This window comes from Grampus griseus (assembly GCF_964374135.1).
Source record: "Grampus griseus genome assembly, chromosome: 2".
NCBI classification, from domain to species: Eukaryota; Metazoa; Chordata; class Mammalia; order Artiodactyla; family Delphinidae; genus Grampus; species Grampus griseus.
Window position 1 is genome coordinate 172,319,103 of NC_139018.1, and position 14,186 is coordinate 172,333,288.

Here is a 14,186-nt window from a genome sequence, read left to right on the forward strand (position 1 = left end):
TTTTTTCTGATCTGATCTTTGTGGTTTCTTTCCTTCTTCTGACTTTGGATTTTTTTTGTTCTTCTTTTCTAATTGCTTTAGGTGTAAGGTTAGATTGTTTATTTGAGATGTTTCTTGTTTCTTGAGGTAGGACTGTATTGCTATAAATATCCCTCATAGAACTGCTTTTGCTGCATCCCATAGGTTTTGGACCGTCGTGTTTTCATTATCATTTGTTTCTAGGTATATTTTGATTTCCTCTTTGATTTCTTCAGTGTTTTCTTATTAAGTCATGTATTGTTTAGCCTCCACGTGTTTGTATTTTTTACAGATTTTTTCCTGTAATTGATATCTAAGGTCATAGCATTGTGGTCAGAAATAACACTTGATACGATTTCACTTTTCTTAAATTTACCAAGGCTTGATTTGTGACCCAAGCTATGATCTATCCTGGAGAATGTTCTGTGAGCATTTGGGAAGGAAGTGTATTCTGTTAGTTCTTGGATGGAATGTCCTATAAATATCAATTAAGTCCATCTTGTTTAATGTATCATTTAAATCTTGTGTTTCCTTATTTATTTTCATTTTGTTTGATCTGTCTCTTGGTGAAAGTAGGGTGTTAAAGTCCCCTACTATGATTGTGTTACTGTCGATTTCCCCTTTTATGGCTGTTAGTATTTGCTTTATGTATTGAGGTCCTCCTATGTTGGGTGCATAAATATTTACAATTGTTATATCTTCTTGCATTGATCCCTTGATCATTATGTAGTGTCCTTCTCTGTCTCTTCTAATAGTCTTTATTTTAAAATCTATTTTGTCTGATATGAGAATTGCTACTGCAGCTTTCTTTTGATTTGCATTTGCATGGAATATCTTTTTCCATCCCCTGACTTTCAGTCTGTATGTGTCCCTAGGTCTGAAGTGGGTCTCTTGTAGACAGCATATATATGGGTCTTATTTTTGGATCCATTCAGCCAGTCTATGTCTTTTGGTTGGAGTATGTAATCCATTTACATTTAAGGTAATTATCGATATGTTTTCTTCCTATTACTGTTTTCTTAATTGTTTTGGGTTTGTTATTGTAGGTCTTTTCCTTCTCTTGTGTTTCCTGCCTAGAGAAGTTCCTTTAGATTTGTTTTAAAGCTGGTTTGGTGGTGCTGAATTCTCTTCTTTTGCTTGTCTGGAAAGGTTTTAATTTCTCCATCGAATCTGAATGAGATCCTTGCTGGGTAGAGTAATCTTGGTGTAGGTTCTTCCCTTTCATCACTGTAAATATGCCCTGCCACTCCCTTCTGGCTTTCAGAGTTTCTGCTGAAAGATCAGCTGCTAACCTTATGGGGATTCCCTTATATGTTGTTGTTTTTCCCTTGCTGCTTTTAATATTTTTTCTTTGTATTTAATTTTTGATAGTTTGATTAATATGTGTCTTGGTGTGTTTCTCCTTGGATTTATCCTGTATGGGACTCTCTGCACTTCCTGGACTTGATTGACTATTTCCTCTCCCATATTAGGGTAGTTTTCAACTATAATGTTTTCAAATATTTGCTCAGTCTCTTTCTTTTTCTCTTCTTCTCTGGGACCCCTGTAATTTGAATGTTGGTGCATTTAATGTTGTTCCAGAGGTCTCTGAGACTGTCCTTAATTCTTTTCAATCTTTTTTCTTTATTCTGCTCTGTGGTAGTGTTATTTCCACTATTTCATCTTCCAGGTCACTTATCCGTCCTTCTGCCTCAGTTATTCTGCTATTGAGTCCTTCTAGAGGATTTTTAATTTCATTTATTGTGTTATTCATCATTGTTTGCTGTTTCCTTCTCCTAGGTCCTTGTTAAATGTTTCTTGTACTTTCTCCATTCTGTTTCCAGGATTTTGGATCATCTGTACTATCATTACTCTGAGTTCTTTTTCAGGTAGACTGCATACTCCCTCTTCGTTTGTTAGGTCTGGTGGGTTTTACCTGCTCCTTCATCTGCTTCATATTTCTCTGTCTCCTCATTTTGCCTAACTTACTGTGTGTGGGGTCTCCTTTTCACAGGCTGCCGGTTCGTAGTTCCCATTGTTTTTGGTGTCTGCCCCCAGTGGCTTGTGTAGGCTTCCTGGTGGAGGGGCCTGGTGCCTGTGTTCTGCAGGATGAGGCTGATATTGTCTTTCTGGTGGGCAGGTCCACGTCTGGTGGTGTGTTTTGGGGTGTCTGTGAACTCAGTATGATTTTAGGCAGCCTCTCTGCTAATGGATGGGGTTATGTTCCTGTCTTGCTAGTTGTTTGGCATAGGGGTGTCCAGCACTGAAGCTTGCTGGTCCTTGAGTGCATCTGGGTCTTAACGTTGAGATGGAGATCTCTGGGAGAGCTCTCACTGGTTGACATTACGTGGGGCTGGGAGGTCTCCGGTGGACCAATCTCCTGAACTCAGCTCTCCCACCTCAGACGCTCAGGCCTGACACCCGGCTGGAACACCAAGACCCTGTCAGCCACATGGCTCAGAAGAAAAGGGAGAAAAAAAAAGAAAGAAGGAAAAAAAATTACAATAAATAAAGTTATTAAAATAAAAAAATATTAAAATAAAGAAATAAAGTAATAAAAAAGAAAGGAAGAGAGCCCCCAAACCAATAAACAAATCCACCAATCATAACAAGCACTAAAAAGTAAACTAAAATAAACATATAAATCAGAAACTAGTCAGTTGCATACAGCAAACTCCAAGTCTGCAGTTTCTCCCAAAGTCCATTGCCTCAATTTGGGATGGTTCGTTGTCTGTTCAGGTATTCCACAGATGCAGGTACATCAGGTTGATCGTGGAGATTTAATCTGCTGCTCCTGAGGCTGCTGGGAGAGATTTCTCTTTCTCTTCTTTGTTCACACAGCTCCTGGGATTCAGCTTTGGATTTGGTCCCGCCTCTGCGTGTAGGTCGCCGGAGGGCGTCTGTTCTTCGCTCAGACAGGACGGGGTTAAAGGAGCCGCTCATTTGGGGGCTCTGGCTCACTCAGGCCAGGGGGAGGGAGGGGTACAGAGTGCGGGGCAGGCCTGCGGCGGCAGAGGCCAGTGTGACGTTGTGGCAGAGGCCAGCGTGACGTTGCACCAGCCTAAGGCGCGCCGTGTGTTCTCCCGGGGAAGTTGTCCCTGGATCACGGGACCCTGGCAGTGGCGGGCTGCACAGGCTGCTGGGAGGGAGGTGTGGATACTGACCTGTGCTCGCACACAGGCTTCTTGGTGGCAGCAGCAGCAGCCTTAGCGTCTCATGCCCGTCTCTGGGGTCTGTGCTGATCGCCGCGGCTTGCGCTCATCTCTGGAGCTCGTTTAGGCGGTGCTCTGAATCCCCTCCCCTTGCGCACCCCGAAACAATGGTCTCTTGCCTCTTAGGCAGTTCCAAACTTTTTCCCAGAGTCCCTCCCTGCTAGCTGTGGCGCACTAGCCCCCTTCAGGCAGCGTTCACGCAGCCAACCCCAATCCTCTCCCTGAGATCTACCCTCCGAAGCTGGAGCCTCAGCTCCCAGCCCCGCCCGCCCCGGCGGGTGAACAGACAAGCCTCTGCGGCTGGTGAGTGCTGGTCGGCACCGATCCTCTGTGCGGGGATCTCTCCGCTTTGCCCTCCGCACCCCTGTGGCTGCGCTCTCTTCTGCAGCTCCGAAGCTTCCTCCCTCCCCACCCCCCATCTCCACCAGAGAAGGGGCTGCTAGTGTGTGGAAACTTTTCCTCCTTCACAGCTCCCTCCCAGCGGTGCAGGTCCCGTCCCTATTCTTTTGTCTCTGTTTATTCTTTTTTCTTTTGCCCTACCCAGGTATGTGGGGAGGTGGTTGCCTTTTGGGAGGTCTGAGGTCTTCTACCAGCGTTCAGTAGGTGTTCTGTAGGAGTTGTTTCACATGTAGGTGTATTTCTGATGTATTTGTGGGGAGGAAGGTGATGTCCATGTCTTACTCCTCCGCCATCTTGAAGGTCCTCCTGAATTCTCCTGGATGGCTCCAACAAGGATGGTTCCCAGGGTAGTTTCTTGTGGCAGAAAGAATTCAGAGACAGAGGGGAGGTCAAGAAAACAAAGTGATGATTTATTTAAGCGATGGATTTTTGGTTTTTTTGCCATTGAATTGTATGAGTTCTTTATGTATTTTGTGTATTTTGGATATTTACTCCTATCTGGATATTTACCAGATAATGTGATTTGCAAATATTTTCTCCCATTTCACAGGTTGCCTTTTGGTTTTGTTGATGGTTTTCTTTGCTGTGCAGAAGCGTTTTAGTTTGATGTAGTCCCACTTACTGATTTTTGCTTTTGTTGCTTGTGTTTTTGCTGTATATTCAGGAAACCGCAGCTGAGACCAGTCTCAGCAACCTTTTTTCCCTGTCTTTTCTTCTAGGAGTTTTACAGTTTCAGGTCTTAAATTTAAGTTTTTATTGCATTTCAAGTTCATTTTCGTGTGCGGTGTAAGACAGGGGGCCTTTTTCATTCCTCTGCGTGTGGTTATCCGGTTCTCCCAGCGCCGTTTGTTGAGGAGACTATCCTTTCCCCATTGAGTACTCTTGGCTCCCTTGGCAGATACTAGTTGACCATTGATTTGGAGTTTCTGAGCCTCAAGGCTCTTAGGGGCTAATGGAGGCAAACACACACAAAGTATGTTGTTACAACACAAATTACAAATAAAGGTATGTGCAGAGTGCTTGAGGAGCCTCAGGGTTCAGGGAAGATTTCCAAGAAAAATATGCTCTTAAGACTGGAGGAAAAAGTAAGAATGATTGTCTGTCATGGACAAAGATGTGGGTCTCATGCTTTTGTTTACCTGACATGCTGTGAAATGCATGGTACCCATGGAATGGATGAAATGGGGAGCAGTGAAAACGCACGGCGCATGTTGGGCATTACCAGTGGTGCAGTGTTACTAAAGGGTTAAAGTCTCTGGGGGAGAGGTGAGAGAGACGCTTGGACTTATTGACAAGGATAATGGATGGTCCAAGATACCATGTTAAGGAGCTTGGGTCTTGTCTGGGAAAGCCCGTAAAGAGCTTCAGATGGTGATAGTGTTGATGGATTCATAGGGACTAGATTAGGAGCTGGTGGGCTAGTATATTAGGCAAGAAATGATGAGTGTCTAACTACAAGATAGGGATGAGAAAAGGGTTATTTAGAGATGAGCAAATGATTGCCTATGGGTAACACGTTGGGGAGATAGTGCAGAGCAGAGATATGAGAGAATTGCTGGGTTTTAACCTTTGAACAACTGGGTGGATGGTAGAACTTTTAAGTTGAGATAAGGAATATAGTACAAAGTGGGAATGATTACAGTGATAGCTAACATTTATGGGGTAGTAAGCACTAGGTGTTGTGCTGTATGCTTTATGTGTATTAACTCATTGACGGTAATAACCCATGAAGTAGCTACACTATTATCCCCATTTTATAGATGAGAAAATTGAGGCAGGGAGCAACGGCTAAGGTCCCATTTAGCTAAGATACAAAACTAGGCATTTTGGCACCAGAGCTTAGCACTTAGTCTCAACATGATAACAATAGCATTGTTGTGACCCTTATCGATGTGACCAATAGCATGAAACCTGAGTTCTTGTAATACTTTATATTTCACAATACAGCACTTGTGGAATGATAATGGGTGATGCCTTTAAGCATGACTTACGTGGTTACATTAGTTGGTGGAATATAGTAGCAAATGACTATCTGTTATAATAGTGAATTGGTTTAATTTGTGCAAAGTACAAGAGTATTGGATTTACCAACATTGATTTATAAACAATCTAGGAATTGAAGAAAAGATTAAAAATAGGCAGTATTTTGAAAATTTTAGGCAATTGCCCATTGTATAGCTTGTTTTACATTTTTCACAGAGAGGTGGGGGGGAAATCTGCTTGTTAAAGCTTTTCGTATTTCTCTTTGTATCCTGGTGTCTTACACATAGTGGAAACTCGACTGTCAGGTTGGGGATGGGAAGAGAGGAAGCCGAGACATGAATCAAGACAGCTCGAAGGAGTTCTGGTCGGTGGGATGGGATCCGTGCACAGTGGGGGGCACCTTGCACAGGAGCACACTGGCAGGTGGTCGGTCCCAGCAGGAGGCGAGGCAGGATGTAGCCGTGGGTGTGGGTGCAGACAGTGGGAATATGTGTTAGTGGGAGTAGATAGAAGGTCTCTGTTGTTTGCTTCTCTGTTTTCAGGGAATAAGACAAAGGAGGATATCAGGTCTTCATCTCCCCTAGTCTTCCAGCACTGCTCTTAGGGACCAGCCATTTCCGTGTGGCCAGACCCAGTGGTCACTTCCTTTTTGAAATACTTTCTTCACTTGGCCGTGACCGTGCTCTCTTAGTTTTCCTTCTGCCTTATTGCCACTCTTCAGCCTTCTTTGCCAGTGCCTCTTTATCTCCCTGACTTCTAGCTCTAGAGCTCAAAACGCGGAGTGCTTTTTCCTCTGTCTGCAGTCGCTCCCTGGGGGATGTCATTCAGGTCCCTGACCCTGAACGCCGCTTGTGTGTGCCGATGACCCCCGAATTCGAGCTCCGAGCCCTTACCTCTCTGCTGGGCTCCAGACCCGCATAGCTGACCACCTGCTCACTGGCATTTCTTGGCAGTCTCCTAGGTATCTCACTTGACATGTCCAAAACTGTGCTTGATTCTCCCTCCCCAAATCTGCCGTGGCCCTTATCTGTAGTCTTTTCCTTTTCAGTGAATGGCTACTATACCAGAGTAGAGTAGGACTTAGTTCTAAGATTTTACGTCAGACATGATGTAAACTTCCTTTGATGGAAGTTCCTTCAAAATCGGACCCTTCCCTCCCCTTTCCTCCATGGCTCTCGCCAGCCGCCCGACGGGCTCTCACAGGGACGATTCCAGCAGCCCCCCTGTCAGGTCACCTGGCTTCTGTCCTGGGCCCGGTGAGCCTGTTAAAGCCAAGTCACATCGCATCGCTCCTGTGTCCACAAGCAGCCAGTGTGTCTCCGTCCCACTCCAGTACACGCCAGAGTCTGCACGGCCCTGCATCTGCGGCTCCTCCTCCCTGCTTCTGCCGCGTCGCTCCGGCCGCGCAGGCCTCCTTGTAGCTCCTTGAACATGCCGGGCCTTTTCTCTTCTCAAGGGCCTGCTTTTCTCCTTGCCTGAAAGCCTGTTTTCCTAGCTAATCGGTGTCACTCCCTCCCCCTCTTTCCAGGTCTCTGCTTCAGTGTAGCTGTGTCTGAGCAGCCTCCGGGACCACCCTGGATACCCAGGAATCTCTTGTCCCAGGAACTCGGGGGTTCTCCCACGATGCTTTACGTTTCTTTATACCACCTCTTGTTACTAACTCTTGACATATTATACATTTTTTTTATCATCTTTTTTATCCTGTTAGAATGTAAGCTCCATGATGATAGGGACGTTTCCCCCTTCCTTCTTGATGATATCCCAGTGCCTCAAATAACAGCGTTTGTCACGTTAAGCTATTTACTAAGTATTTATTGAATGCGTTGCATGAATGAGTAACTGTTTCATGAACAGCTTTCCTGTTCATCTCTAAACGGCCGGGTAAGTCAGTGTTGACCTAACCGAGTGTTCTTTCCCTTCCACAGCACGATGGGCACTTCCGTTCAAGGAGGCACGTATCCCAGCCAGGCTTCAGTGTATAGTCCTCCTCCTGCCACCCCCGACGTCACCATATACCAGAACGCAGGGAGCAGCCTGTCCCAGGTGCCGAACTATACTTTACCATCGGCGCTGCCCCAGCCGCCTCCGCCCCAGCAGCCGTACTCTCCGAAGGCCCTGCTGTAGGGCTGGGATTCCTCTTTGTGGCAAATACCTGCTAAACGCCGATGACAATGTTACGAGATTCTTTGATATCTTACGATTTGTTTATCCTCAGCTTATAGGAATCGTATCTTGGTCAGCAAGTTCCAATATTCAAGAAGGGAGACCTCTCTTCAATTTGCACTGACTTTTTAGAGGTCCTCCCCTCGCCCTCCCCCAGAGGAATGAAACTACTTACAACATCTAATTCCTTTCGTAATATGAAAGAATCAGTGCAAGATTATTTGTCTCGTAAAATTACCTGGTCTGCAGAAAGTCAAACTGGCAAGCACCGTTGTGGCAGATGTGTGCATAGATCGCTGTGTAACTTCACTCGTGGCCACTTTGAACCACGGTGGTGATCATGTGAATATATTTAACACTGTTAACTTAATTGACATTGCTGTTTTATTTTAATCATGAGCAACTACCATGTTTCATAATGTTTTGTGTAAATTTAAGAGAATTACACTGTCCTTTTGAACTGCAAGAGAACAACGCTGTAGCATATGTACATGAAGGCATTATGTTGTCCATGTTTCAGTTTCCCATTAAACTGAACCTTCCTTGGAGTAATTGTGCGCTGAACACACGTATGTTATGTCGTTGTGTGGCCTCTGCATACTACTAGCTGTCATCACACCAGCGTACAGTAGCTAAATTTTTGGTGCATTTATAGGAAATGATGATGTTCCCTTTTAAACTTTTACATTTTGGCATGATATTTCAGAATACTGTGGGACCATGAGACAAAATTAAGTTGGACCACATTCTTTATATCTTACTTTTAAAGAAATAATGTTAATTTACTTTTTCCTAGTTGAAGATAGTAATTAGGTTTCTAAGCTGTATACTGTGTTTATTGGTGGCAGTGACACCAAAGATAGAGGCAATGGATAGAAGCTTTGAAACTGGAAAGAAAACATGAATTACACTACGTTTTCAAAGTCTCTTGTAATTATTTAGGCTATAACAAAATTTGATTCATCTGTCTTATTCCACTGCTAGTCTTTTAAATATGTCTTTAACACAGTGTATCCTTCAATTCTTCATTAAAATGGATGTAAGTGGATGTTTCAAAGTCATCTAGATTCCTGGCTTTGCTTAACAGTTTATTTATTCTTGTCTTTCAAACGGGATTTATGGGCTGCTCTCTCTCTTAAAGTTCTAAATGGAATTATTTTGGCTTCTTATTCAGGAGTAGTTTGAATGAATGCTTTTCTTTTAATCCTTATGTAATACGTTTTCTACTGACATTTTAATCTCCTTAAATATTTATAATTTCCCTAGTTTTGTGCTATTATTTAAACAACTGAAAAATTTAGTTGAGCATCGTAGTAAATGAATTGATTTAGTAACAGGTGTCACACCATAATTGAAGATTTAATTTATATTTTCTGAGACTATTATGATCAGGTACTTGCTTTCCTTTTGGCAAATGATTCCGTCTTTGGCAAGGTAGGTTCAAATTTAAATCCTCATCTTCAACTTAGGGTGTTTCACCCTAGTGTTGTGTTTTCCTGAGTTTAGAGTACGTTGCCCTCAAATAGTAATTTTAAAATTTGAATTCAAACTTTACATTAAAATTTTTTTAATACGTTGTTTTTTGATGAACATTGTCAAAACATTGTACTCTTTCTCATTCCAATTTGAATACTCTAGTTTAAGTGATACACTTCGTCTCAAGTCATATTGTATTTTTCTCTTTGTCTTTTGATGAATTCCTGTTTACCAATGGCAAATGTATCATTTTTCCCATTTTATTTTGATATGCTTCATGATGTAAAATTAATGATATATTCCCTAGTATGTGTTTTGCCCTGTAAAAGTCAAAGAATGGTGAAATGAGAAAAGACTCCCTTTATTACAATGCATATGCAAGTTTCTTTACCTTTATAAAGATTTAAATGATGAATACTTAAAACTGATACTATATTAGTTTGCAGTTTTCACTTATTAGGTATGAAAATAGCAGACGGAAAAAATTCCACTGAAAGGGAACCACTGTATTTTCCATCTTTCAGATGACATGGCAAGGACGGAAATAGGAAAGGACCAGTTAGGAGCACAGTGATTTTGTTCTGCAACCAGTGTATGTGTTGCACTTCTGTAAAATCTTTCTTTAAAAGATAGCTGTCCCTTTTTAAAGGGAATAGGATTATTTATAAAGAGAACTAACTATAATATGAATTTCTGTGAAGCAAATTTTACTTCTCAGTTTGTTTCCTTTATAAAGTTTGTGTATCCATAAGCCAGTGACATTTGAATGGAAAAATTCAGCCCAGTTATATACTATCTAGCTTGAGTAGCCAACAAACCCCACAGTCAGTTGGATGGACAATATATCAGTGCCCTAAACCTACCTAGTGGGAATAATATGTAGTATGTCCTTACCGTGATTTTACAGTCTTTTCTAACTCCCTCGTCCTGCTTCACCGTTACCTGTCTCTCCTACTCAGTGATGAACCTTTTCCTGTGCCCGGAGATTCCCTTCTTTATATTAAAAACTTCTGCACCTTGTTTCTATACCTCTTAATTTTTGTAATTAGAATGCTTAATAGACCCCTAACATTCTTTTCTGATAGATACAATTTTCATATATGACATGTGTATAATTCAGCATGAAACTATCTTTAGTCCCAAGCTTCAAGTTTATACAAGATAAATTAGTGTCCTATATGATAAACCATGCAACTGCAAAAACTATATAATTATTTTCTAAAATGAGGTCCATTGGTATAATTGGTCAAATTTTTACTTCCTTTTTTTTTTTTTTTTTTTTTGCAGTACACGGGCCTCTCACTGTTGTGGCCTCTCCCGTTGAGGAGCCTATGCTCCAGAGCGCAGGCTCAGCAGCCATGGCTCTCGGGCCCAGCCGCTCCGCGGCATGTGGGATCCTCCCGGACCGGAGCACGAACCCACGTCCCCTGCATTGGCAGGCGGACTCTCAACCACTGTGCCACCAGGGAAGCCCAAATTTTTACTTCTTTAATACATTAAAATTAGTTTTCTTTTTCTCATCTTACCAATTGTATTAACAATTATGTAGCATCCTGTTATATAACTCTTTAAATATTTAATAACAAAATTATAGTTTAAATTCTTCACTCATATCATTTTCTAATTAAAAAAAATTTTTTTCATTGTCGATGAATCCTTGTACCCTTTAGAATAAATATATAAAAGAAACTTACCTAAATATTTTCTCAAAGACGTTATGTTCAGTTATCTTTTATTTTACAATCATGGTTCGATTAAGTGTTCTAGTCAACTATCTAGATTATTTTCTATGCTGTTTATAATTACATGCCCCCCTGTTTTTAAGCAAAGCTGCCTTGAGTTTTATGTATTCTTTTTTAGTGTGGTCTTCCTTTGAAATTATAATACTTAGTAATTTTTTTCCCTGAAGTTTTTCTAGCTTCAGCAATATTTTTTCCTTATAATATTCTAGAGCATTTTAAATCTCAGTGTTTAAAATATTAGGTTTCCTTATTGAACAAAACCTAACATTTTATTGGTGATAACTTGTGGTCATACTGTTTGTTCTTGGTTGATTTTTCAACTCCCTAGCTTTATGTTAATACTTCCCTCTGCCATTATTCTGTTTCCTGCTTCTTTTAGAGTCAAGAGTTTCTGATAAAGATTGCAAATGAAATTATTGTGTCGGTAAGCCCTTGTATAAATGCGAAAGCAACTGATTCTAATAATCGTTTGATGTTCAGAGACTTAAAAAAAAAAGTTATGTCTGTTTAGAAAAGAGTATATGCAAATTCATTGATCTGCTGCCCTCATCAGTAACAAATACCTTTTGAGTTTATAGCCTCAAAATGTGTCTATGTATTTACAAATTATAGAAGTTCTACTGTAGTAGAACTAATACATATAGTACTAATAGTATTAGTATATAGTATATATATAGTATATACTATATGTATTAGTACTATAATAACATATACTACTAATACATATAGCACATTATGAAACACACCAAAAATAGAAATCTTACAGGGCCAGAGATAAGTTATTAATAGAAATTCTAATATTTTCTTCCCGTATCTCTGGTTCATTTAGTCTGTGCCCTAGGATGTATATGCCCGATTTGGAGACCACTGTTTCAGAGATTAAGATTAAGCAGAGGGGAGTACGATGTTACTAAGTTGGCCCTTTGAAGTCAGTATCTGATACTACAGGTGGTGCTTTTCCCAGTAACTCTTACATTGAGAATTTTGAGACTTACAGAAAGATTGAAATAATGTATTGAACACCTGAGTACACTTCGTCCTGATTGACTAATCATTAACATTTTGTCACATTTGCTTTATCTCTTTATGTATGTTTATATATACGTGTGTGTGTGTATCCATGTTTGTGCATAGGTGTGTCTGTATGTGCATATGCACATATACCTTATTGTGTGAATAGACAAAGTTACAGACTTCGCACTAAACTAGACACCTAAGCATTTCATCATGTATTTTGTAAGGATAAGTACATATTCCTTCATAACCTAAACCGTTGTCACATCTAAGAAAATTAACAGTAATTCTGTAATATTCTTACCAAACATCCCCAAACTGTTTTATAGGGACAGTTTTTTAAAAATCCAGGAAATATATCACATTTTTAATGTCCATTTATTCTCTATTAATCTGGATTGATCTCTTCTTTTTTTCCCCGCCTTTTTAAAGATCTACACCAGTTGTCTCATAGTGTGTCCCACATTCTGGATTTATCTCTTCTTTCTTTATGATGTTATTTAATTAACTTGATGCACTGTTCTCATTATAGTACTCTTTATTATTAATTAATCCCCCCAAATTGCAGTCAGAACTATGTGACTTATGGTTACAGGGGATGAATCTAAATTTTTAAAGCTCGTATCAGAAAACTGTACATATAAATGAACATTGTTAGCCTAAAGTATGGTTATTCTGTATAAGAGGCGGTGTGCTCAGGCCATTGATGCTACCGTGGCTCAGTACAGTTTTGTGTTCTCCCTTTCAAATTGCGTTCAGAGTACCTGAAGAAAATTTGTGCCCTTGAAAAAAATAATTGGCTCCCCTTGTCCACCATTCAAAACCAAATGAGCTTTTCTCAAGCTTGTGAATGTACCTGATTCACTCCGGATGGCTTTTAGGTATTTTAGAAATGTCGTCAACAATTATAGCACTTTGTTTTGGGATGTGTACGTTTTGGCATGTTTGTTTAAAAAGACTTCTCTTTACCTTTTAGTCATATCTTCTATTAAGATATTGAAATCACTTCAGAGGAAGGGAAATCCTTTCTTTTTAAAAGTTCTAGTTTTTACTTATTTTCCTCGAATTGGTTGCCAAATTGGAATCAGGCCAACTAAAATTTATACCCACAGTCAAGTTAGAAACACATGCAAGTTACAATAATGTACACTATCAGGTTGTGAAATAGCTTGTTTAAGCCCTTACATTATTTCAGTTGGTTAATGGCTTTTAAAAAAATAGAATAAATGTTTGGAATCCATTGTTTCTGTGGCAGGATATATGAAGTTTCTTAAGTGCAGGATAATTAAATATCTTGTTACTTTAAAAAGAGATATATAAACAATTGAGAATGTTTTTGATTAATTATGTGTAATATTATGTTAGGCATTTAAGATGCCAAATGTGAAATGTCCATACGGTATGATGATTTTCCTCAGAACTAAAAATACACAAAAAATACCTATATACTGGTTTTGGATTTTGTTCCTTTTCCCTCAGAGAAAAATAAGTTTCAATTTAATATCTTTGATATTCTGTGATTTAAAAATACAATGATAACACTTAGTTGTGAAACATGACTGAAGAAGTTGTAGTGAAGAATACAGGTAAATTCATTTAATAATTACCAAAGAAGCTTCATTATAACAAGTCCATTTCTATAAATGGCAGACGGCACAGGATAAAATGAAAGATTTCAGTATTTGCATTGTAAAATGTCCATTTTGACCACATGGGTTTTTTGTAAAGGATGTGGTAATACTTTTGGTTGAAGAAAAGAATAAGAACTAAATTATGTTATGGGAGTTTATTGGAGTTCTATTCTGCTATGAAGTGGAAATTTCAGTTCATTGCCCTAGGAATTTAGGTTTTAACCCAGATATATCTTTTCTCAAAAGAATATCTTGCTAGATATGTGATCCTGGGCAGTTCCGTCAATCTCTTGGGCCTTCTACTTATTTATAAATTGTAGTGTTAGTGTAACTGTTACATGATCCTTTGAAGCTTGCAGAAATTTTGTGCTTCAGATCCTCAGCCTCCCTGCCATTCAGCCTGAATAACTCATCTGTGCCACTGCAGTTACCTCATAGCTCAGAAAAGGAAAAGGTACTGAAACTCGGGAACATGTTTCCAGCACACGGTCATAACAGTATACTCCCTGTGAGTAATCTGGGGATACCTGATGTTCATTAGTAAACTCCTGAGCCTTTTGTTGATGTTT

General features: G+C 40.0%; 1 protein-coding gene across 1 annotated transcript in view; it reads left to right on the forward strand.

The window, feature by feature from the left end:
• The window catches only part of STAM (signal transducing adaptor molecule), a 68,450-nt gene extending 58,557 nt beyond the window's left edge, over window positions 1-9,893 (forward strand). The window contains exon 14 of the mRNA XM_082649027.1: window positions 7,517-9,893. Within this exon, the coding sequence (XP_082505153.1) occupies window positions 7,517-7,715 (199 nt within the window). The 3' untranslated portion in view covers window positions 7,716-9,893. The remainder of the gene's footprint in view (window positions 1-7,516) is intronic.
• The last annotated feature ends 4,293 nt before the right edge of the window (window positions 9,894-14,186 follow it).